The sequence below is a fragment of the Anoplophora glabripennis genome, unplaced genomic scaffold (genome assembly GCF_000390285.2).
Source record: "Anoplophora glabripennis isolate ALB-LARVAE unplaced genomic scaffold, Agla_2.0 scaffold220, whole genome shotgun sequence".
In the NCBI taxonomy this organism is placed as follows: Eukaryota; Metazoa; Arthropoda; class Insecta; order Coleoptera; family Cerambycidae; genus Anoplophora; species Anoplophora glabripennis.
Window position 1 is genome coordinate 228,167 of NW_019416530.1, and position 23,886 is coordinate 252,052.

The 23,886-nt window shown below is 32.7% G+C and overlaps 2 protein-coding genes across 2 annotated transcripts in view; one reads left to right on the forward strand and one right to left on the reverse strand.

Moving 5' to 3' along the window:
• LOC108906093 (amphiphysin) overlaps positions 1 to 14,670 on the reverse strand; it is a 103,378-nt gene extending 88,708 nt beyond the window's left edge. Inside the window, exon 1 of the mRNA XM_018709247.1 lies at positions 14,424 to 14,670. Coding sequence (XP_018564763.1) covers positions 14,424 to 14,492 — 69 coding nt within the window. The 5' untranslated portion in view covers positions 14,493 to 14,670. The remainder of the gene's footprint in view (positions 1 to 14,423) is intronic.
• Positions 14,671 to 15,373: 703 nt separating this feature from the next.
• Positions 15,374 to 23,873, forward strand: LOC108906080 (lambda-crystallin homolog). The gene is made up of 5 exons (XM_018709230.1): positions 15,374 to 15,537; positions 17,602 to 17,789; positions 18,379 to 18,562; positions 18,625 to 18,807; positions 23,496 to 23,873. The coding sequence occupies exons 1-5, from the start codon at positions 15,500 to 15,502 to the stop codon at positions 23,854 to 23,856; spliced, it is 954 nt and encodes a 317-aa protein (XP_018564746.1). The 5' UTR covers positions 15,374 to 15,499; the 3' UTR covers positions 23,857 to 23,873.
• The last annotated feature ends 13 nt before the right edge of the window (positions 23,874 to 23,886 follow it).

The following is a 23,886-nucleotide window of genomic DNA, read 5'->3' on the forward strand; positions in this document are numbered from 1 at the left end:
CAATTGCTGTTGCAGCATCGGGTATGTCAAATGATTTTATTATTTAAAAACACAAATTAATTTTATTAATTAATAACGGCAAAAGCAGTTGAATTTGCCGATATAAAATAGGTGCGATAAAATTCTATTTACATATTTCTTTCCTTGCGAAAGTTTTTGTCCGTTTTTATCACACCGCCATGACGGTCGCATTGTGCTAGGTCAGGTTTTACACTGGACCAGTTTCCAGTGCCGTGCAGAAGTGTACTTTTAAATCAATTTCGAACTGACCTTTTTGATTTTTTCTTTACAAAATTGTATTTGTAAGGGTCCCCTGTACATCCAGAATTTTTTTTTGGATAAGTCTGAATCACCCTGTATAGATTTCATTTATTGATAGTTTAGCATTTGGTTTGCGTCTATTATCTGCAAAACTATTTATAGAAACGTGAGGCTACGCGTTCTTCCTTATTACACCATTTATCATCGTTAAATTCCTTCAGTAAATGTTTAGGGAAAATATATGGCCTTCCATTAAAATTATTTTACTGTTATTGGAAAACTATGCATGTAAACAACGAATAGATTTCGGAAGCGGTATAGAATCTTTTCATCCCATATCAGAATTTCACGTTTGCGGCACTTTTGCAGCATACATAGCGTTTCGTAACGCAAGGAACAGTGATGTAAGAAAAAGTTCAGTTATACCGAAATGTGGGTCATTTTGAATCTGTTACTGACAACTTTGTTTCGTATTTACAATTTTGAATCGCGTATGGGTATCTCTAATCTAAATTTTAGCACTCCACAATGTGACATGAATATTTACCTTGAAACTGAATTAACAATTGCAAGTTGTTTATATAACTCGAATGTCACGTGTATCTAATCATTTTTCTCTATACGGTAATTATTTCAAATAACTACATATTTATTTTTCAGATAGGTTATTAATGAGATAGGTACCTAAAGTAACAATATACTAATTATAGTTTCTGCGAGTTTTAGAGGAAACTTTTAGCTACTTGATGTAAATCGTTAAAGATAAAAAAAAGGAAGAAATTAACTACGCATTCCTTGAATTGCAATCATTAAGTTCAAAAAATCTTATAAATATTAATTTTAGTGGCAAAATATAGATGTTGCCTGTAACAGATGCAACAGACAGAAAAAAAATCCTGATAAGTACAAAATATGTTACATTTGCTAAACGTGCCTAGCGCGACACACCCTGTAGAATATTTGCCGTAACATAAACCTGTCATAGTGGAATGCGCATAGTGATTGGCCTTACCATTCATTCTGGTTAAGAATATGTAGTTTTTCATTAAGTAGTCTTTATTTGTATGTATGTACAGTTTTTTACATATTTAAATCAGAGTGTACCATTACTATAAAATAAACACAAACATCTAGATTACATCTATTCAACAGACAACGAAATTATCAAACGTATTAATCTTTGTAAATGAAACAAAACAATTTTTTCTATGGCAAATGCTAAAGTTTGCTTTATACGACGCAAATCAACAGATCATATTAGTTAAAGTTATTAGTTATTAGTTATTAGTTAAAGCACTATAATTTTGTTATTGTTATTTATTAATATAGTGGATGTCCCAAAACAAACGCAGGATTTCGATTTCTCGACCCGAGAATTGTCTCTGTCCCAAATCCGACACTTTTGCCTCGACTTTTGCTTGTTCACATACCCACTAAGATAGAAATGCGCCGCATTGCTAAATATGATTTTCTTAGTAAAATCACTATTCACTTGATTCTCCAACATCCAATCAACGAATGCTCGGCGCATTAAATGGTCGTCCTTTTACCGAAAATTCAATGTAGTTTATGCACAGCCTCAGCTACACACTCTCTGTACATGTAACCCTGCACATTGCTGCCAATTCTTCGGAACGAAAATGGAACACAATTCAAATCGTGCATTACTTTCGGGATACCCTTTTTCGGACTTTTAAAAAGAAACCGATTTTTCTGGAAAACTATTAAAGATAAGTATGGACCTCGGTATGGACAACCTTATATCAGTCGAAAGGGCATTCAATTTTGCATTCACCCATGACAATTAAAATGGGCCATTCCATTTGAAAAAAAAGGTTCAAGATTATTAAATTTAGGTCTCAGTATTTCCGAGTCTCAATAACGTACACGTTTTGCTCACAGAGATGACAAGATTTTATAAATTTTACAGTTGCTGAGTTACAGAAGAATCTCTCTTAGATGGAACACCCTGTATATAAAAATTTCACCTTCATAAACAGATAATCATCATCTGAAGCATGTTTATAAATCTCACATCGTCGGGTTCTAACTGTTGAAATTTCTGTGTCCAGTGGTATAAGTAGTAGGTATAGGAACGGTCGATGGCAAATTCCGTTACGAGTTCTGGTTAAAAGCGGCCTTAAACTTCCAGCCAGGCAATTCTGGGTGTGCCCCAGCTGCATACCTGACTAATAATTCGCTTTTACCTTTCTCCCGTCCGATTTTGTGATTTAATTTAATTGACTCACCTCCCATTGAACTTGAACTTGCATATACAAGTGTATGCCTACCGATCCTCATCAGAATGAACATTCTACAGTGTGTAACAGCGATTTACGTGACTGATTTCTCCCGGCAAATATTTGTCCGCTTGAATACAGGGCACAGGGCCGTATACTTAAGACTTCCCACAGAGGGTTTGGCGTGTATAAAAATTAAACTACAGATTTCTAACGATATTTTTAATAGACAAGTCTTATACGAAAAAGTTCTATTTTTGCGTTTTTTTTTTTCGTAAATTAAAGTTCAATTATGGATCAAAATATTTTCTCTGGACGTACTGTAGATCAGCCGCGTAAACAAATCGTCGTTGAAAGATAGAAAGGTACCTACTTCTCAATTTTTGGGGAATTTTTCTATGCAAAAGAACAAATTAATAAAAATAGATATTTAAAAAAAACTTATATTTTTTTATTATAATAATTAATAGTATTCTTCCACCGTAGCAACTGGGGTATTGTAAGCCAATGACTTCAAGTGACTCCAAAGATAAAAGTTCATTGGATTTAGATCGGATGACCGAGGTGGCCACGGCACAAGGCGACAGCGACAAAGCGTCCAAGTCATCGCTGAGGAAACATTTCATTCAAAAGTGTCGTTACTTCTTGAGTACTGTGTACCGAACTTGTAATGCCACATCACCCAATAATTCAGGCAACCGGTTCTCCAAAAAGTCAGCATATGTTGGTCCATTTAGTCGTCCTTCAAAGAAATAGGGACCCACAAGTACATCGCCTATTATGCCAGCCCAAACATTTACCGAGAACCGATGTTGAAAATGAGTTTCCCTAATCGCGTGAGGATTTTCATCGGCCCATATGTGCATATTATGGAAATTCACTTCATCACGGGTAAATGTCGCCTCATCTGTTACACAAACATAAGCAGGAAAGTCTACTTGATTGGCACATTGCCGTAAAAACCATCTGCAAAAACGCATTCGTTGATCACAATCCGGGGGTAAAATCTGTTGAACTGGTTGCAGATGATAGGGGTGCAACAGCTGGCGCCTTAAGATGCGATGTACGGTACGAGATGAGGTTCCTACTTGCTGTGCGAGTCGTCGAGTACTAATTGTGGGGTCTTCGTCAAGATTTTCCAACACTGCATCTTCAACATTAAGGTTCACTTGCTGACCACGTCCTTCTCCTCGAGGAATAACACTTCCCGTATCTCGCAGCCGCTGAACGCACTGTAGGATTGTATTTGCACATGGGGGGTGACGTTGTGGCCATCGTTCCCGGTACAACCTAGTCGCCGCGAGCGCATTTTCTCCGGCTGCACCATACACTAACACCATATCGACACGTTCGGAAATAGTAAATGCATTGTTTTCTCGGTTCATTGTAAAACTAGTTTGTGCACAAACTAAAAAATTAAGCAAAGTAAGAAATAAGAATTTCGTTATTAATGTAATCGCACGCTATTCTTATTTTTTACTTTTTTATAAAAATTACACTGTCACTATCGTGGAATTACAAAATAAAAACTTTTGTCAGGATGAATCTTTAACTTTTTAACACTGATGGGTCGATGGACGATGTTTAATACTTAATAATTAAGTGAATAATGAATTCAATACAAATACAAAATCAGTTGACAATGTAACCTAACCTTCTTTTAGTATTACTAGTATTAGATTATACCGACTTAAATTAATAAAGTTGCATCTCGGGTCGCATAAAAACATTTCCAAAGTTTTTAATAATAAATAACACAGGGTCGGCCTTCATTTTCGTTGAATAAATGAATTTTAGTTTACAGAAAAAAAACGAGAAGATAGAACTTTTTCGTATAAGACTTTTCTATTACAAAATATCATCAGAAAGCTGTAGTTTAATTTTTACAGGTTATACAAGCCACACCCTGTATATTTCGAGATATATTTCTAATAATTTTTTAGATACTGCAATATGGCCGTTTCCATAATAAATTTATGCCACTGAAAAGATCACGAGAAGAAATTAAATTTGATATATGGGTCGATAACTGCTCTGGCTATACCAGACGTACCATTTAAGGCAGATAAAACAATAATACAAAAAAGTGCATCACATAAAAACCATATCAAATTAGTTTGTTCACGTTTAAAAAATATTATATAGGGTGTTCCATTTCATCTGACTTTATTTCAAATAGAACTCCTTGTATATTACTACATTTTTGAATTGCTCGTTGAATTTAAGGCCTATTTTGATAAACAAGTCATGAACTTTTATTCTTTATCGGGAAACGTTAAAAAATTAAAACAACACCTTCGAAAACCTACGATCACCCTGTATATGCAAAATTAACACCCGTATTCCTTAAATCCTTATTAACGAATTTATGGTGGCTTTATGGATTTTGTTTTGATCGATAAACTGCGAAGATGGCCGGTTAAAAGGGAACAAACATTTCAACTCGGCCAGATCTTGGCACAGCGACCATCTGACCGGCTATTTTAGCGGCGAAAACATCGATAAAACGGCTTTTCGAGAGGAGTTTCGACCTCGCATTAGAGCGTATCTGCTTCCATTACGGCCATTTAACGACACCCATCTGATAAATGCGATAGTTTCGGAGTCGGCCGTAAAGTTCTAGATGAAAATAAACATTCGTTATATTATATCACGTAAGTTCTACGTACTTTTAATAACTGGCGATTGAAATGATTTCTGCGAATTCAGGAACGAATTCTAGAAAATAGAGTCGTTCCCAGTTTATTTTTTTATAGTTTTGTTTCAAAAGATTTTTATAAAATATTTCACATGTATTTTATAACCATTTTATACAAAAAAAAAGAGAAATACGTGTACTAAAATATTTAATTCCGAATTACTGAGTCGGATGAGGTAGTTTGTGGAATTCTTGGTACTATTTTCTGTCACCTAAAAAAGTTTGGTCCAGATTTCCATACCTTTACCCGTAAACATACAAAAAACATGCTCAAAGACTATTTACAAGCTCTTGTGTAAAAACATTTATATGTATAAATGCGCCTGTGTCGAATAGAGAATGGAAAAAAAATGTTTTAAAAACAATTATTTGCCCAGTTAGACTAGGGCGGATCTGTTTCGAGGTGGATGTGAGAGGGGGCAAGCAAATATTTTCTGGGTTGCCGTACAACTGACATAATAAAAGTGTAGATCCCTAGATCTGGGCTAGGTTCGGAATATTTTCAAAATTGCAAAAATGTTCAAAAATTTTTAAAAATACCTATTTTATCTGAGTTTTTACTTATATCTTGGAACCTATGCATTTTGGAAGAATATTGAAGAGGAAAAAAGTTTTAGAATTGGATGTTGCACACCTACTGTAAATTAAAAATGTTTAAATTTATTACCGATGTTGCAAAATAGCAATAATTGATGAAAAAAGGGCAAAATAATCAGTTTTATTTGGATAATTTATTTTAAATATTTTAATTGCTCCGAGGGCATTCTAATTTTGGTAAAAAAAAGCTTTAGAATATAATAAAACAATACACCAAATTTCATTAAAATCGGTTCTATAGTTTTCCCAAAATATTTTTTTTTAATTTTGAAAAATAATTTTCGAATTTTCAAAATATTGCACGGCTTCAAATAAAGCATCTAGATATGTACTTGAAAATTTTTTCACATAGAAAAGACCGCTCAACCTTTCAAATGGTTTTTGAAAAATTGAAATCGGTTAATTAGAAAGGCCACAGTAAATTTTTAAAGTTAACACTTTTTTTTATTTTTAAACAATTAGATTACATTTATCAATTTGCAAGTTAGTTTTTTTCAAAAATTATAATTTTAAAGTACTATTTTTTCTTAATTTTATCTGTATTTAATAAAAAAATTAATTTCCAAATATTTTTTTAAATTATTTAAATAATTGTAATAATTATAAATACAATCATATTCAGAGTGTTCAAATGTATACCTAAATAAATTTTTTCATTGAAAAAATGCAATAGCATACGGTAAAATATACAGGATATTTAATGCATAAATAATAAACTTTGTTTATAAGAAAATATGTGCAAATTAGACAGTTGCCATTACGATATAAAAAAAGGTTGAAATTGGTCCATTAGAAGCCGAGATAATGCAATTTTTTTCGTACCTTCGCATTTTGAACATCCCAATTCAGTCTCGGAGCGAAAGCTCCCTCCCCCACTTTTCGTGTTTCGAGTCACTTTTCGCGAGTGCGAGCGACAACTTTTCCGCTGGTTTATCTATGTTGCCGATAACTTATGGATATGAAAATTGTTTCCTGCTTAGAACTCGGAAAAACGAAGCTAATATATCAAAGATTATTGCTAAATTGTTTATAAATTAACGGAAAATGCCGATAAACTTTGACCGCTTATATCTCGAGAACCAATAAACAGAATTTTAACTTTTTTAAAAAAAGAGGGGTCTTTCCGAGTACCTTAAAATTATATAATTTTTGAAAAAAACTAAATTGCAAATTGATAAATGTAATCTAATTGTTTAAAAATAAAAAAAGAGTGCTAACTTTAAAAATGTATTGTGACCGTCCTAATCAACCGATTTCAATTTTTCAAAAACCATTTCAAAGGTTGAGCGGTATCTTCTATGTGAAAAATTTTTCAAGTATCTAGATGCTTTATTTGAAGCTGTGCAACATTTTGAAATTTCGATAAAAATTTTTTCAAAAAATTATTTCGCGAAAACTATAGAACCGATTTTAATGAAATTTGGTGTGTTCTTTTATTATACTCTAAAGTTTTTTTAGATCGACGGAAATAATGCCCTGTGTATTTATCTGCAGTAGGCAAATTTTGCGACAATTTGAGTATTTTACCAAATTGAATTTAAAGAAAATGGGGCAACTTTCAAAATTTTCTGGGCGACATGCACATTACATGACAACATACAACAACTATACAATGGCATATAACTTTCGTTTATTACAAATGATCTCGGTGTGTTCGTTTTATTCCCGTATTTCAGAGGGTATTTCAATAAAAAGCTTTGATCCTAATCATTCATTCAAATTTAATTGATACAGTTCTTCACGGCGACATGCACCGGCAACACCAAATATTAAGGCAACGTAAAAAGGAAAAACTGACTTTCATATCTAAACGTACCTTATTCATATTCATATTATCTCTGGTGTTTAGGTAATAAATGTTGCATGTTGTTTATTCGACAAAACTTTTGACTTCTTTGGTTTATAGTTGAAGTTTCACGAAATGGAACAAAATATCAGTTTTCTATAAGTTAAAAGACAATAGTCGAAGTATAGTTTAACTTAGCTCTAACGAAATTTCGACGTAAAAATAAACTAAGTTATTTTATTTTTGTGTATATTATCATTGGATAAAACAAAACAATTCCAAATAATCTAAAAAATATCCAAAAATAAAAGTGCTAATGGATTACCCATTTCAAGAACACATGTTTGTTTATGAATGTTAAGTATTAAGAAAAAAAATTGACTTAAAACTTTTAGTTAAGAAACATTCGGCATATTATTAACAAAACGCGATTTCATTGATGCAAAAACATAGGTACACCAAATGAAGCCAAAATAGAGATTTCAAGGACAATATATTATTAATCTTATCGGTTAAACCTAAGGAATTTTTTATTGTAAACTGAGACGAAAAATGTAAAAATGTTTCAAATATTCATTAAAAAATTTTACTATATAGCAGGGGTCGGCAAGTAATTTTATGTGGGGTCCGGATACTTTTGAAAATTTTTAACGAGGTCCAGAAAAAAATAATCATATTTCTTATTTTTTTATTTTAATTTGGACTCAAATTTAATCTGTTTACTAATTAAGAACTCAAAGCACTCGCACGATTGTAAAATACTAGAAAAAATGATAAGATTGGCACTTAAACGTAAAAAACATTTTTTAAATAATTTATGAGTAATTTATACTTTCAAAAAATTTTTGGCGGTCCAGTATTTTACCTTCCGCGGTCCGGACCTGGACCGCGGTCCGCTAGTTGCCGACCCTTGCTATATAGTAACAAGGATAATTAACAAAAAAAACAAGGGACCTAGTTAGACAATTTTCTGCGTGAATTTTAGGCAAACCGTATAATCTTAGTAGATTAACATTCGTTAGTAGTTTAATTTGCCTTTCTTTCTATTAAACAGTTACTTTTACATCATGTTGTCTATTTATCGCTAAGTACAATGATTCAATACGTCGCCTTTGGCCATACTGACGCTTACAAGGGCGCCTGACCGTCTGTATATATTGATCCAGCAATTTGTAAGCCCTTTTAAAATTTTCCTTGACAATGCAGTACAGCGTATGTTTGCAATATAGAACTACAGTACTGATTTTCGTAATAATTTAGTTCTTTGTTCATGACCTCTTCCTACAATACACCTAGCAACGATCTCAAAAATGTTTGAAACGAAAAAAGTTTGCCAAATTAAAAATCAGTACTTACCTTTAGGATATTCCAACACAAGATTCTGAGAATATTTTTAAAGAGATAAAAAATAATTTGCATCAAAATCGAGATTATGTAACTTATAAATCAGGAAGATTTTTACAAAACGGTTTACACTGTCAATGTTGAGATTAGCGAATGAATATGAATATTAAATCAGTGTGAATCCTTTAAGCCGAGCCTTAAGCTTTATATCTAATATTCAAATAGGAATAAAATCGGGAAATATACCTAATTAATAAAGATCGAATGTAAGATTTAATTAATGCTTGTGCATTCTACACAACTTTTAATTATTGTGAAAGCCTATAAAACTGGTACAAATACCGAAAAAATTCTTAAAAAGATTTCCGGATTTCGTAAAACACCAGTTCTAATTAATGAGTTTATTGGCCTTCATATTTATTACTAGTTTTAGGTTGAAATTATTTCACAAATTTCGAAAGGTCTTTATGAAAATGTGGGCTCGGTCCAATTGGCTGAAGTTGTGGTAAGTTGTTGGTTTTGTGTTAATTAGCAACTTTTCGAAGTCATCCGATAAATTTTTTCTATAAACATTTTACAAAAGTTACTGTTTTTATTGCAATATTCTACTCACAGCCAATTTGACCGAGCCCACATTTTCATAAAGACCATGCGAGGTCCTTTCCAAAATCAACGTTAAATTATAAAGACTGTACTAATGTACAGCGATATCGTCGATTACTGCAAATATACGGAATTTTCCTGGCAAACGTCAATGTTCCAATCGGACTCCTAGAGAAAACAGGTCTATTTATAATTTTTAGGAAGGACTGAGTAAACCGGAATGCCCACGAAACGGCATGCTTTGTAGATGTGTTGTGTTCGTATTAAGACGACGAATTTAAGGACTTGTCGTCTATTTGTAGGACGAAAATAACTCCCTTGGTTGCTGTTAATTAAATAAGCCCCAATCGTTATCTTTTGTTAACGAGGTGTGAAGTGAGAAGTTGGACATGCCCCGTCATATCCTTTTTTTCTGTCTACGGGCTGGATATTAAAATTTTAAACCAGTTTTACGTTTACCAATTTTTCAGGATATTTGTCAAGAGGCCTTCACAGTTCATTACTTTTGTGGCACTTCTTACGTGTTTCAATAAAGTGTCCAAATTATTGGTCAATTTTAAGGCTTAATAATAGCAAGCCACAAAATATTATAGACCAGATTAACGTCTCAAGTAACTAAAAATATATGAGCCATTCCGACCACTGAGGTCGTGATCCGACCATTTTTAATTTTCCTGATTTTTTGGAATTATTTAGTACCGTTTAGAGCAGCTTTCATAAATTTTTTTAAATATTTATTTCAACCCCTCAAGAGTTGTGGGGATTTAAATAAGTATTTTGGGTAAAAAACTTTGGTATACCTGTAACTTGGCAACTAAAGATATAATTTTTTTTTCATCTTGTTCGTCTTTGTAGTTTTATGTAGGTAAAAAAAATATAAAAATAATGCATTTTTAGATTGAGTTTGTTTAATTTTTAAACCAAAAATGTGCTCTTTGAAAGAGTAAATTTTTTTCTTACAATAATTCTCAAAAAAATCGTCTCGCTCATCATTTTTATTTTATTTTTTTTTAAATAATTTTTGTGTATTTTAATTTTTCACAAATAAGTAATAGGTACGCTATTAAACCAAATTTTATTACACAGTAAATCGCTATGACTAATTATTAAAAATACCGTGTTTTTAAAACTACTTCTACTAATATTGTCTTTTCTAAATATCTAGGTAAATTATTATTAACTAAATACCTATTCCCAATTTTTGACCATTTGTATTTAGTAAAATTATTTATATATTGATAGGTTAACAAGGAAATAAAAAAAAATCAACACTTGACGGCTTTCATTTTCTAAATATTGTGGCCAGTTACCCAAGCGCCACTTCGAAAGATTTGGCTCCTTTGAGAAAACGTTTTAAAATAAAATTTTGAGCATTGGAGATAAATACTTATATGCAAATTAAATTCAAATCCATCCCTACGAGGGAGTAATCCCACACCTAAGATCAAAGATTCATTTTTGCCTGAATTTTGTAATCGCGAGTTTTTGGGGTCACTGATTACCAATCTGAAGTCCGAATCCGAAAATTCGGCAATAAAAGATGGAGGATCGGATATGGCGGATGGAAAAATCGGAAAGGCATTCAAAATTTGAAGATTATGGCTGAACCTCGGTGATTTTCAAAGTCGCTAAGCAAGAATATAAGGTTTTAATTTGAAAATTCTTAAATCCAAAATGCCGAACCCATTATAGCGGCTTGAAAAGTACCATAGAAATTGGTACCACCCAAAGAAATGTGTTGCGAGTGTTTAAAAAATTGAGTCATTTGAGTAAAAATAGGCAAATGCCTAAAAGTGAGAAAAAATAATACAAATTCGACTTGCCGTATGCTCTCCCTTTCAAATGCTCTCACCAATCCCAGCAGGGAGTGATAAAATACGCTCAAATGAGAAATATAAGACGTACTTCAAATTGAGTAAGAATTTGGAGCTAAAAATATAAATTTATCAATCATGTTCCAAACTATCTGAACTAAAGGGGCGTAGTTTGTCTTAGAATCATTTGAATTTGCTGCTTTACATATGCTGTGGTTTCAGTTATTTTCTACATTTATTCGGGTATTTTTCTACCTGTGAAAAAAATTATTGAAATAAACCGTTGTACCAAAAAGATCAAAGGTTATTTTCGTGGTTATTTTCATGAAACTACCTATAGTTTTGCTCAACCAAAAATCTCACACTTCTGCGGGAGCTATGAAAGCTGATTTACAGACAAATTTAAACTAATTAAAAACGAAACGTTCACATGAATTTTCGAAACGTTAACAACACACGTATGTGATATAGTACAGGGTGATTCACTATATTTTGACCCCCCCCCCACAAAGAAGAAGAAAATTGAAATATTATTATGAATTAAAATGGAGAATAACTTACTCTATTTTCCTATAATATAATTCCTATAATATTTCAATTTGCTACTTCTGTGTAACCCATTTTAAATAAATAATAATACAAACTGTCAAACAATAACAATGTTCTCATAATATTACCTGTCACTGTCACGGCCTACCATATAACATTGTCCATGAGTAAATAAGCCCCTCACGGACTAATTAGTGCGATTTAGTTAAAATACCTAAACGCATTTTGGACTATATCAATATCCCATAGGTCAAAATAAATTGCAATTAAATCTAAATCCTTACGTAATTGGAAAAAAGGCAGAAATGCCTGAAAGAGGTCTAACAATTATACAAGATAAAATCTTCTTTTCGTTTTTTAATATTATCTCGTTTATTTTTAGAGATGGACCCAACAAACCCTATATGACTATGCTCGACATTTTTACATATTCTATCCAAATATGTAAAAATATACAAGGTGTTCCATTTAAATTAGCAAAGTTTGCAACTGCGGCCAATTTGATTGGACTTCATTTGTTTTTCCACTACCATTTTCGAAAATTTCATAAAAAATCGTGTAACTTTTGTATTTCACATTTTTTTATAACGCTTAAAACAAAAAAGTTAATGGAGGGGGGTCAAAATATAGTGAATCATCCTGTACCTAGTTTTTTATTTGCTATCTGGTATTGTTAGTTGGGCAAAACTAGTTTAATAAAAATAACTCCGGTCCTTTGGCACAAAAGTTTATTTCATTAATTTTATAATTTTGATAAGTAAGTATCTACCTCGGTATCTACCCAAATAAATATAGAAAAAAGCTCGAAAAATAGCAATAGGTAACACTACAAATAATTCCTTTCTAACAACTCAAGCCAATTGTTTGTTAGCAACCAGTTCAATTTTGAATATTAATAAATATTAAAATGATCCAGAATCAACATAATAAAATTGAGGCAGCTTCATAGTAATAAATCTTAATAGTAGATAGATTTGCATATAAAATCCTTTAAATGTAAATGTAAATCTCCTTATGTTTGAGAATATTAAATTTTAGCAATAAATAGGTATTTAAAATGTTATAAATATTTCAAAACGTAGAATCTATTAAGAGCTTTTGGGTTTTATGGATATAGAAAACCATAAAAAATCATTTACGTACCTAGTAAAACTCCAATCGCCTATTCAACAGTTTTAAATACCCACTGCATTATTACAATTACAAAGCACTAATTACATTATAACACTATGACGATTACAATTAACTTTCATTAGTTACAAATGTAAAACTATTCATTTTCATTAGACGAAAATCGTAAAATTTACCTATAGGTACTGGACTGGTACCTAACTAGTATCTAGAGAAACTTATCAGTAAATTATTTGTCCAAGTAGGTATATTACTATATGCAATAATCATGAGGCTTTTTATTCTTATTACTAATTCGTAATGCTATAACTAGTATTATTCATGTTTGTTTTACTTTGTGTACGTAGATATCTAAAAAGGAAATGTGTGTAGATAAGTACCTATATGATATCAAATAATGAAAGAAAAGGAAATAACTTATACAAATTACAAATTAAACATAGCTTGCTTTGCAATGTTATTCTCAGAACTATAATCTCCGTTCATTTGTTGTCATAGCCAACTTTGCACAAATGGCATTCATAAAATGTTAACTGAAGTTTCGAAAAAAAAACTAATGGCTCTGCAGACAAAAATAGTGGAAAAGTAATCAAGTATCCACCAGACGACTATTTGGGTTTTACAACGTGCTGTTTTGTTCAAGCTGTCGTAAGAATCCTTTCGTCTGGATTAGCAGAGTAAAATCATCTCCAGCGAGCAACATTAATACAGTTCTGGTGCCAAGATCTGGCTATTCTAAGGCCGAGGAGCATTTATTTTATTTCAGTCCGTTCTATTAGCGAAGTTGCGAGAGTTGCAAATAAAAATAGACCGTCAAAAATTTCAAAAAACCGTTCGATTCATTCACTTGTCCCGCTAGTATAGTAAATGCTGATATAGGCAAATATTTGCCGAGGTTTCTAACGACGCACGGCAATAGTTGTTTGACTTTACAGTTATTAAAGTGTAACCTTCATTTTATTTGTTATATCACTTCGATATAATTTCCAAATTCGGTGCTTGCAAACGCAATATACTCTTTTACGATACCAGTGATGAGATTGTGACGGTCTCGGTCTGTGACACACTTTTTGAGAAAGTAGGATAACTCCACAAATGAAAAATAACATAGCTCCAAGGCAAATTCTCAGTCAAAAAAAGAGTCATGGGCTACTTCTGTTCAAAATACTTAGGTATATCAAGTTGTTACCTGTATGTATGCAAAGTATAAACAAATTAGTAATTCTAGTCACTTTTAACACACGTAACGTTGCATGTACTTTTAAAGTATAATGTTACAACACAGTTGTCGACGAAAAAGGCATTTTAAGACAGTGTATCGAATTACTTTTGAACAAGTTTCGTTACTATACATTTAGACATTTAAATACATAACCTAAAAAGGTAAATAAGTCACTGACCTTTTCTTTGGCCCTTCCAGCGTGTTTCTGAACTGATTTAGCCAATAAACTTCCTCTACTTTCTGCCATAGCTAGGACTCTTTTTATACACACAGCCCAGTTTGTCACAAAAACACCCACAAATTCGAAAAATTCGCCGTGATCCTGATATAAGTGAGCACTAATATCACACAACACTCCACCGCAGCAGCTCGTTCACTGGGTTACTTTTAGCTGGAGCTCTTTAGCATATTATTTTAGACCTCTTTCGCGATTCACTCCGAGAAAAGTGTAGGTAAAACAGGTGGTAGACATTTTGTCGTGAACTACTGTCTGTGAAAGAATGTAGGTGTCGCTCAAAAATAATATGATCTTGAGTATAACATTTGAGAAAGGTGGCGCCAATTTGCTGCTAATTTAAAAATAATTTACAACATTGTAATGATTTCATCGAAATAAAATAGATATAGAATTGTAAATATTTATAAAGTAATCTGACGCAACAATGTACGTGACTTAGTATCTATATTTATAAATAATGTTGCCTTTAATATAGGCAACCAGTCATAGTGGATGTTAAATATTTGTTGTATAAAGGGTAACATATATAACGACCCGGAATTTGATAAGATAAATAAAAATATATAAATTAAAAACTGTATTTTTTAGGTAATTAATGTTGTAATTCAATAACAACTTTTAATTTCGCCTTCCAATGACGTTAATTATTTTGTGTAATGATTCGCAAGCTGTAAGGTAATAAACAATAAAAAAAGTATTTAATTGCACAAAACTTTTAATCTAGCGACCAAGACATGGATATACATAGATATAAAATGTAAAAAGTCTTTGCCCACAATAAAATAGAAGTTTAGATTTTATCTTTACCCAGAAATTCCGTATTTGGTATCTGCATATTGTGTTTAGTCCCAAGAATGTATGTCTTTATCGTTATATCGCTAGCAGTTAAACAACAGTAAACGGCTAAAATCGAGATTCTCTCGGTTACTGCCGCCAAGATTATGATTTTAATAAAAAGGAGACCAACGATTACAAATAATTATTCTGTATACAGAGTTTGAGTTCACTTTCTCGTCATGTCCACTCCAAACAGAAAAATTGGCATCGTTGGCAGGTAAGCAAAAGGCAATCACTACTTTTCCTTTCTATTTATAAGTCGTTTCTACAATAATGTTGTCCTATTTCTATATCTGCGTTATAAAAGTATGTCATGTTTGTAAAAACGTTATTATGGAGTATTTTTTTAACAAAATGCGTACATATAGCTATTTTAATACAAAAATATGTCTACCACTTAAAAGTATTTTATTTTGGTAACATTTAAATTGACTCATTAACTAACATTTTACTTTGGGATTAAAATATATTTAATTCGAGAACTCGTATGTTTTTAAATGTCAATATTTTTTAGAATGACCTAGATGAACCTGTGATAAATAAATAAAATGATTATGGAATGTTATGTACTTTCAAGTTAAATAATGCTATTATATTTATTATCTACTTTGCAGTTTTATTAAATTGAATACGTTTTCACTGATGGACTTAAGAAAGTTTTGTGACAATGACAATCTGCATTAGCAATTTTTCTTACTTTATTAGATCTATGAATTTTGTTAAAATGTCACATGCTAGGCTTATTAAAAAATAGTTCACTAACACGATTTTATTACCTTGTCGAACAAGAGGGCACCTTCTTGCGGTGAATAAGTACATTTTTTCTAGCATTTTTCCATTAAAGGTAGGTAGATGAATATGAATTGTTGCAGTTGCATGTCTAAATGACATTTCCCTCGGTATTGCGATAATTTTCTGTTCTGTTCTTTCAAAATGGCAATACCATTGTTTTTAGAAGATAAGTTAAACAACCTTGGTTAGTTCTCTTCGATGAAATCCAGATGGCAGATCATAAATAAATGTAAATATCTATGTGGTTTTACGGTAGAACATTGTATAATCATTGTTTTCTACTAAAAACAATGTTCTAACTGAACTAACTAAGGTTTTTTAACTTGTTTTCTAAAAACAATGGCATTACCAAAATATCTTTGCAATTTGTTCAATTTTCAAAAAGTAGTGAAAAGCGCTATCTATCTTATTTTTTAAAAAATTAATAAATATACAGGTAGACTTGTAATAAAAATTTTTGGTAAACTCTGAATTAATATATATTTATTACTTTCGTTTTGTTACTGAATGTCATTTTGTTTCGTTTTGTTTTTCAGCAGATAAACATCTATCTGTAAAAACTTTTGTTAATTATTTAGAGTACCTACCTATCTATTCTTGTCGCAATATTATTTATAAAAAATTTACCTAATTAAATTAAATAAAAATAAACAGTTAAATTATGTAAGATTATTATCAGCTATCATTTTTATCATTTAATTGAAACTAAAAATATCATTCAACTGTGTGAAATGTTAAAAAAATAATTCATTCTCAAATATACAAAATTTGATTTAAAACTCATTAAAATATTAATTAATCCTTAAACGGATAACGGTTTCTTAATAGAAACTGTGATCATTTATTACAATTGCGAAATAATATGTTATGAAACATGCTGGCCTTATTATTTTTTAGCAAAAGATCACAGGGCAAATTCTGAAGAATCACTCTATCGAATCTTAAAAGATTAGGTCTTTAATTTTACTAATCTTATTATAACATATAACTGCCCTCTTTAAAGCATTTCCTATCGAATTATATAAAGTTACAGTTTATAATTTCCCGCTGTGTAATACAGGGTGAACAAAAGCGAATAGGTCATCATCCAGTATAGCTTCCTTGGATGAAAATCGCTAAAACACTTTTTAAACAGTATTTTGTTTTCTTCCATATTTCTTTTGGTAGAGATTTGTGGAAAAGGGAGGGATGTTTTGAAATGCCACTTTATATTTACTTAAAAAAATATATGCCTTTCAATTTTTTTTTACAGCAATCAGTTATTGACAGCCGGATATTTGGGAGTATTCTAATCCAGTTAAACTTCACTCTTTTGTTAGATTTACAACTAAATTAATTATTTTATACGATTTAGGCAAACTTCCCTCACTCAAATGTCAACACCTACTGGGATATGGATATGGCCCTGGTGAATTTAACTTTGCTGTACTTTATTGTCTGCAATTGACAACTGTAGTAAAAAAATTGATTTCAATTTTTCTGCCTACAGCGGTCTAATCGGGCGATCATGGGCCATGATATTTGCCTCTGTAGGCTACAAAGTTTTCATCTATGACATCGAACCCTCCCAGATCCAGAATGCTTTGGCAGACATTAAACAGCAAGTGGAAACTCTGGAGAGCAAGGGACTCTTGAGAGGGACTTTGAATGCCCAACAACAATACGCATGTATTAAAGGTACCCGTTCATGTTTTCAGCACATGAAAATGATTACCATTTCCGCTCATATGAATTTGCTCGTTTACATTATGCTGTACTCAATTATACTCAAAGATAATACATACTTATGTAATTATTTCAGTTGTAGAATACATAAAATTAGTTTTAGATGTCAAAAGTGAGAAAATTTAGAAACAGATTTTCTAGATTGGTCCTTCTAATAAATTTTGTGGAGTCGAATTTGAATCTAAAGTCCGTTGAGCCTCATTACCCAAAAATTGTGCAAAAATCGCAAAATATCGCAAACAAAAAGGAAATTGTGAATCACAAAAAAATCTTGTAATTAATTCATGGAAACGAATTACTTGCAAACAAATTCGATTGATCACTAAATATGAGAATAGTGCTAGATAAAGGAGCATTTCGTTTTTATAGCAGCATATTTAATTTATAGGCTCACCTCTTCGTAATTATTTTCTAGCGCCCAAAATTTCCGAAATTAGTGTTCCCAGAAAAAATGTTTCATTTTCGTGTTTAGAGAAAAAAAAAGCAAAATCACAATTTCCTTTGTTTTGCTTGTATGAATAGGAAAAATATATGTTTTTAGGTACCAACAGTCTAGAAGAGGCTGTTAAAGACGCCCTTTTCGTCCAGGAATGCGTCCCAGAAAATATAGAATTGAAAAAGAAGGTGTTCAAAAGTCTAGATGCCGTAGCCTCGCCAAATACCATTCTCTCAAGTTCCACCTCCACGTTTCTACCGTCTCTGTTCAGCGAAGAGATCAAAAACAGGTAAACGTAATTAAACATTTGACATTTTTTCGTATTTCCACTCATAATGTACAACATTTTAGGAAAAACGTAATAGTTTGCCATCCGGTAAACCCTCCGTACTACGTGCCTTTGACTGAGATAGTTCCAGCCCCATGGACCGACCTTGCAGTTGCCAAAAAGACGCGCGCAATCATGGAGGAGATCGGACAAACCCCAGTGTCACTCTCCCGGGAAATCCCCGGTTTCATTGTCAACAGAATGCAGTGAGTAAGGTGTATTAACATACTGGTAATTATTTACTATAAAATTCTGCCTAGACCTCTTGTTTTCGGGGGTGTTAGGCACAAATCTGAAGTGATGTATTTCACACAACACTCATAATCAGTATTTACATAGTAATGAGATATTTCGAGTGAAAAAGTAGTACCTAAACTTATCAATCGAGCTACTAATAGCTTTGTTTCTAGTGCACTAGAATCAAAATAATGAATTTTGAACCTCATCTAAACATTTTATCGGAATGTGCAGAACTGTTGGAAACTATTTTGGACTCTTCTAGAACCAGGAATGTTCCTATGCATACTATATTGTTCCTTAATTCTATTACGATATCACCTTTCTGTAAATTATAGTATAATTTAAAATTTTCCCATAATGAATACTTCAGTGATTATCAGTTCGCCATTATTCCATGGCTAGAAATTGGCCTCAATGATTTGGGATCGAGGGGTATTATCCCTCTTTATCCTGCCTCATCTCGTGTAGGCCTGGACAGCCTTCGTAGGTGGGCCCCATCCGTCGTCTACCCCGACCGCAAATGCGGCCGGTGTAGGCGCTTTGTGGGACCTCCTTTTGTCCTGGCTGGGCCCCGCCGGCTAGGGCCCTTTCTTCTGGCGCTCTTCTTGGTTCGCCGGCTCGTCTATGTAAGCCCCGGGGGTGGTGTCATGTTTATGTGTGGTATGGTTGGGTAGGGTAGTGCGGCTATGCAGCCTGGGATGCGCTTTGCTAAGGTGGCCCTTAGGCTAGCGCGGGAGGGGAGGGGTAAGGAGGGTATGGGGAGTGTGTATGTGTGTGTGTGTGTGTGTCGTTGTCTTCGTTTCTTGATCCTGGCGGTCTCTGAAACAGAAAAGGTTAGCGGGCAGGGGGGGGGGATGTCGTTGGGGTGGTGATTATCAGTTATCACATCACAAGTTTTTCCTTTATCCCTTATAACCATTATACATATATCATCACTATTTAAATTTCCCGCCAAATTTCCGATTCTATTTCTTTCAATTCATCAACTTGATTTTCAGAATTGCTCATTATACCCATCCCTCAACCCTATTTATAACATTGCATCCAATATATCCGTTAATAAACATGAGTTCTAATAATTCCTAGGAAACGTATTTTTCGTTTTTTAACAAAAAAACATTTGTATATAATTTCATCTTTAAAACGTCATTCCTATCTCCTACCGTGAATATTCTGCTGTCTTTTTCCCAGCTGTATTACATCTTTGATATGTCTGAAATAAGGTTACTAAATACTGTAAATTTATAATTCAGTAGTAAAGTAAATAATTTGGAATGGCAAAGCAAATGTCTATGAATCCTGAACCCAACTGTTAAAACCGGTATAATTACGTGCTATCTGAAGATATCTTGATAGATTTCTATATGATGATAATTATTTTTTTTACATTAAATATAATTACTTTGGGATCTAAATGGATCCATCTACATAAAGTTGCTCTTCGAACGTTATTTCGCAAAAACGCACGCGCCTGATGGTTTCTGATAGTTCCTAACTTTGTTTTTCGAAAAAAAGCTATTATTATCAATGCCAGCGTGTATCTTTATGTCAGTGGGTTTATAGAGTATTTTGTTATTTTAATCAAAGAAAAGTAAAAGTTTAATTGTAGGTGTCAGAAGTCATAGGTAAACATTGTAAACAATTAAATGTAGTCCAATATAATAAGTCAAAATTCAAAAAGGAAGTTATAAATAACTTTTAATCTGATATACTGTGTTCCTAAATATCATGTACATAAGGGAGAAGGTAATTCTTTGGCTTATTTCATGACAGGTTGTTGAAATTTTAAGATTTTTTTAGTTTTTTCTTCATAGCTCCCACAGTTTTTGAGATATTTTAGCTCAAATTTGAAATATAGGTTACGCTGTAGGGCTTACATCACTGGGCATGCCAAATGGTCGTGATATTCTACAGAGTGATATTTTTTCGAGGTCATGCCCCCCTGAGCTTTTGTGCGGTGCGCCGTTGGTAGATTCTAAAACCAAAATTGAATTTTATGTTTTGTTGAGAAACTTTTTGGTCTCTTATGATTTTTTCGTATCTGCGACCGTTATTGAGAAAAAAAATAATAAAAAACGATTTTGTGTAATTCGTTAGATGAAACTGAAATTCTTAAAATGGTCCAGTAGGCTCTGGATTTATTTTTATTTAGATAGTCTCTTGTTTCTATTAATTTTGACAGTTTATTTGCCACTACCTGTTAAAAGCTGGGATGACCCGGTTTTTGTAGCAATGATTCATTACAATACAAAAAACCTAAATAATAACCATTACAAGAAAACTATGTTACAATTGTCGAAAGTGACGCCTATGAATATTTGAGAATATTCGGTGATCAGGTATCATTCTATTGGGATAGGGCTCCATGTACAGACGTCTAGCTTCTCTTGCATTTCCATTCGCAAGGCCATACATGAAATGCATTTCAGCCATTTCAAAATTCGTAAAATTTGGCATTGTTATGAGATTATAATGAGTATTTAAAATAATTTTACACCTTACATTGATAACTTATACCATTAATTTATAAACATATGCAAACCAAGTTACGATTATGCAAATAAATCCAGGGCCTACGACTGGACCATTTTAAGAATTTCAATTTCATCTAACGAATTACACAAAACCGTTTTTTTTTCTCGAAGAGACCAAAAAGTTTCTCAACAAAACATAAAATTCAATTTTGATTTTAGAATCTATCAGCGCCGCACCGCACAAAAGTTTAGGGGAAGAAAAGGGGGCATGACCCCCGAAAAAATATCACTCTGTAGAATATCACAACCATTTGGTATGCCCAATGATGTAAGCCCTACAACGTAATCTATATTTCAAATTTGAGCTAAATATCTCAAAAACTATCGGAGCTATAGAGAAAAAACTAAAAAAAGTCTTAAAATTTCAACACCCTGTAGATCGGTAACGAAGCGTTTGCGGATCTATGTTCATATGAATTTTTAGTCATGAAATAAGCCAAAGAATTACTCCCTCCCTTACGTACATGATATTTAGAAACACCCTGTATACAATCGCATTTCAGAAATTTTAATTGTCGATTATTATATTAAACATGGAGGTAAGTGACAATGTTTACAACAAACATGATGTACGTACGTAGGATATTAAGATGATGATGATAATATTTATTTTTATATTTTTTATATTGCAAAGATAGTAAATTGAGCTGTTAGATTGTTATACTAGCATTGTTTATTATTTGTATTTTATAAAATATGTTCTGTAGTCTTGGCAAAATATGCAAAAAATAATAGAAACATTATGGGGCCAATGTAGGTACTGCGAATAATTTTTTACATTATATCTGAACCATTACTTCGAAACTTTTGTTACACTGAAACAGCAATTTTTTTTCAGTGCTTTTTAATTTGCCGTTTGCGACATATACAGGGTGTTACAAATTAGTAGGTCAACTCGTTAACCATATATTCTTTGGACTAAAATAATGTAAAATAACTTTTCTTATGTCACTTTTCATTTCGGAGCCCCATTAACAAAATACAAAATTTAAAAAATGATTGTTATTGATAACTCCCGTGATTGTAGAGATATTTATTTGAAATTTAGCACATATTTTGATCTTAAGTCGGCACATTTTTTTGTGTAATTTTGGTTTAAAATATCAAAGCGCGAACGAGGGGGGGTCGCAGTACCCATGGACCCCCTATTTTTTTTTGCGTACGCCTGTGCTTTCCGAATATTTTTTTAGATAAAGCGGCGTTTGATTCCATTTTATTTCACTCTTGTAAGATTTTAATTTGGGGCCATCGCATACATCGCCCCCCTCTCTTAGATCCGCGCCTGACTAGAGCCATATGAGATTATTCATATGACTATAGTAGGATCATATTCGATGCAAATAATAAATCATTGCCTGTCAAGGGAACCAATGAAGTACGCTTTTAAGGGTTTTACAAATTGAATAATTTCTTTATACATTATGAAGGGACGAGGGGATCAGTTCAGGCTGGCACCCTTGTTCCTACAAAAATTCCTTTATTCTCATAAACTATTTATTTTAAATGTAATTTATTATAAATCCAATTTGTTTCCTAAATTCCACATATGTACTACATTTTACCTCTGTACGCGCCACTGTTGTATACTTGTTTTTTGAAAGCGCTCTCTATAATTGACGGCAAAGCTCGCCAGGTTAGTATTTGACGTATAACCGACCAGTTCGTACACTCGACGCACCTGGGCGACTACAGCTACTACCAGAACACAGTGCGTATGCAGCGGTATTTCAGATTTTACATTGAATTTCATTTTAAATTTGAAATGATTTATCTTACGCCTCCTAAAAATGATGACACGATTTTCCTTTGATAAAAGACCGACAACTTTTTGCTATACTTTGCATCGAATACGATCCTACTATAGAGCTCTAATTACTGAGTTTTAAAAGACGTATAGACTGAAAAATATTGTAAACAGTGAGGATTCGAGTATGTTGTGTGAAGATACAGGTTAGAATTTTTTTCTCAAAAACTAGGCTCCACCGCACAAAAACAACGAAATTTTAAGAATTTTTAGAGAGTTTACGCCGTTGTAAATAATTACTCTAAATTTGGCCAACAAATTGACCACTTTTTCAACTCCCTATCATACAGAAATTTAACAATTTCTTGTACTTCAGGTACGCTTTGTTGAACGAAACCTGGAACCTGGTTACCGAGGGCATCCTGGACGTGGAGGACATCGACAAGGTCATGTCGGACGGCCTAGGCATGAGATACGCCTTCCTAGGACCCTTGGAAACCACACACTTGAACGCCGAAGGTTTCGTCAACTACTGCGATAGATACGCCAATACCATGCACGCCGTCAGCAAGGACTTCAAGCCACTGCCAAAGTTCGAGGGACCTCACGTTCTAGAGATAGCGAAGCAGCTGGAAGCACAAGTGCCTCTGGATAAGTTGCAAGAAAGAAGGAATTGGAGGGATCTGTGTCTCACTAGATTAAGTCAGTTGAAACAAGAGTTGAACAAATTGAAATAAAAGAATTTTTAGTTTCATTTCTTTTATTTT

Bases quoted from the DNA above. Each gene is read 5' to 3' on its own strand.
- LOC108906080 (XM_018709230.1), top strand. From the start codon at position 15,500: ATGTCCACTCCAAACAGAAAAATTGGCATCGTTGGCAG. The intron at 17,790-18,378 runs GTACCCGTTCAT...ATATGTTTTTAG, and splicing joins ACAATACGCATGTATTAAAG to GTACCAACAGTCTAGAAGAG. The intron at 18,808-23,495 runs GTGAGTAAGGTG...CTTGTACTTCAG, and splicing joins TTCATTGTCAACAGAATGCA to GTACGCTTTGTTGAACGAAA.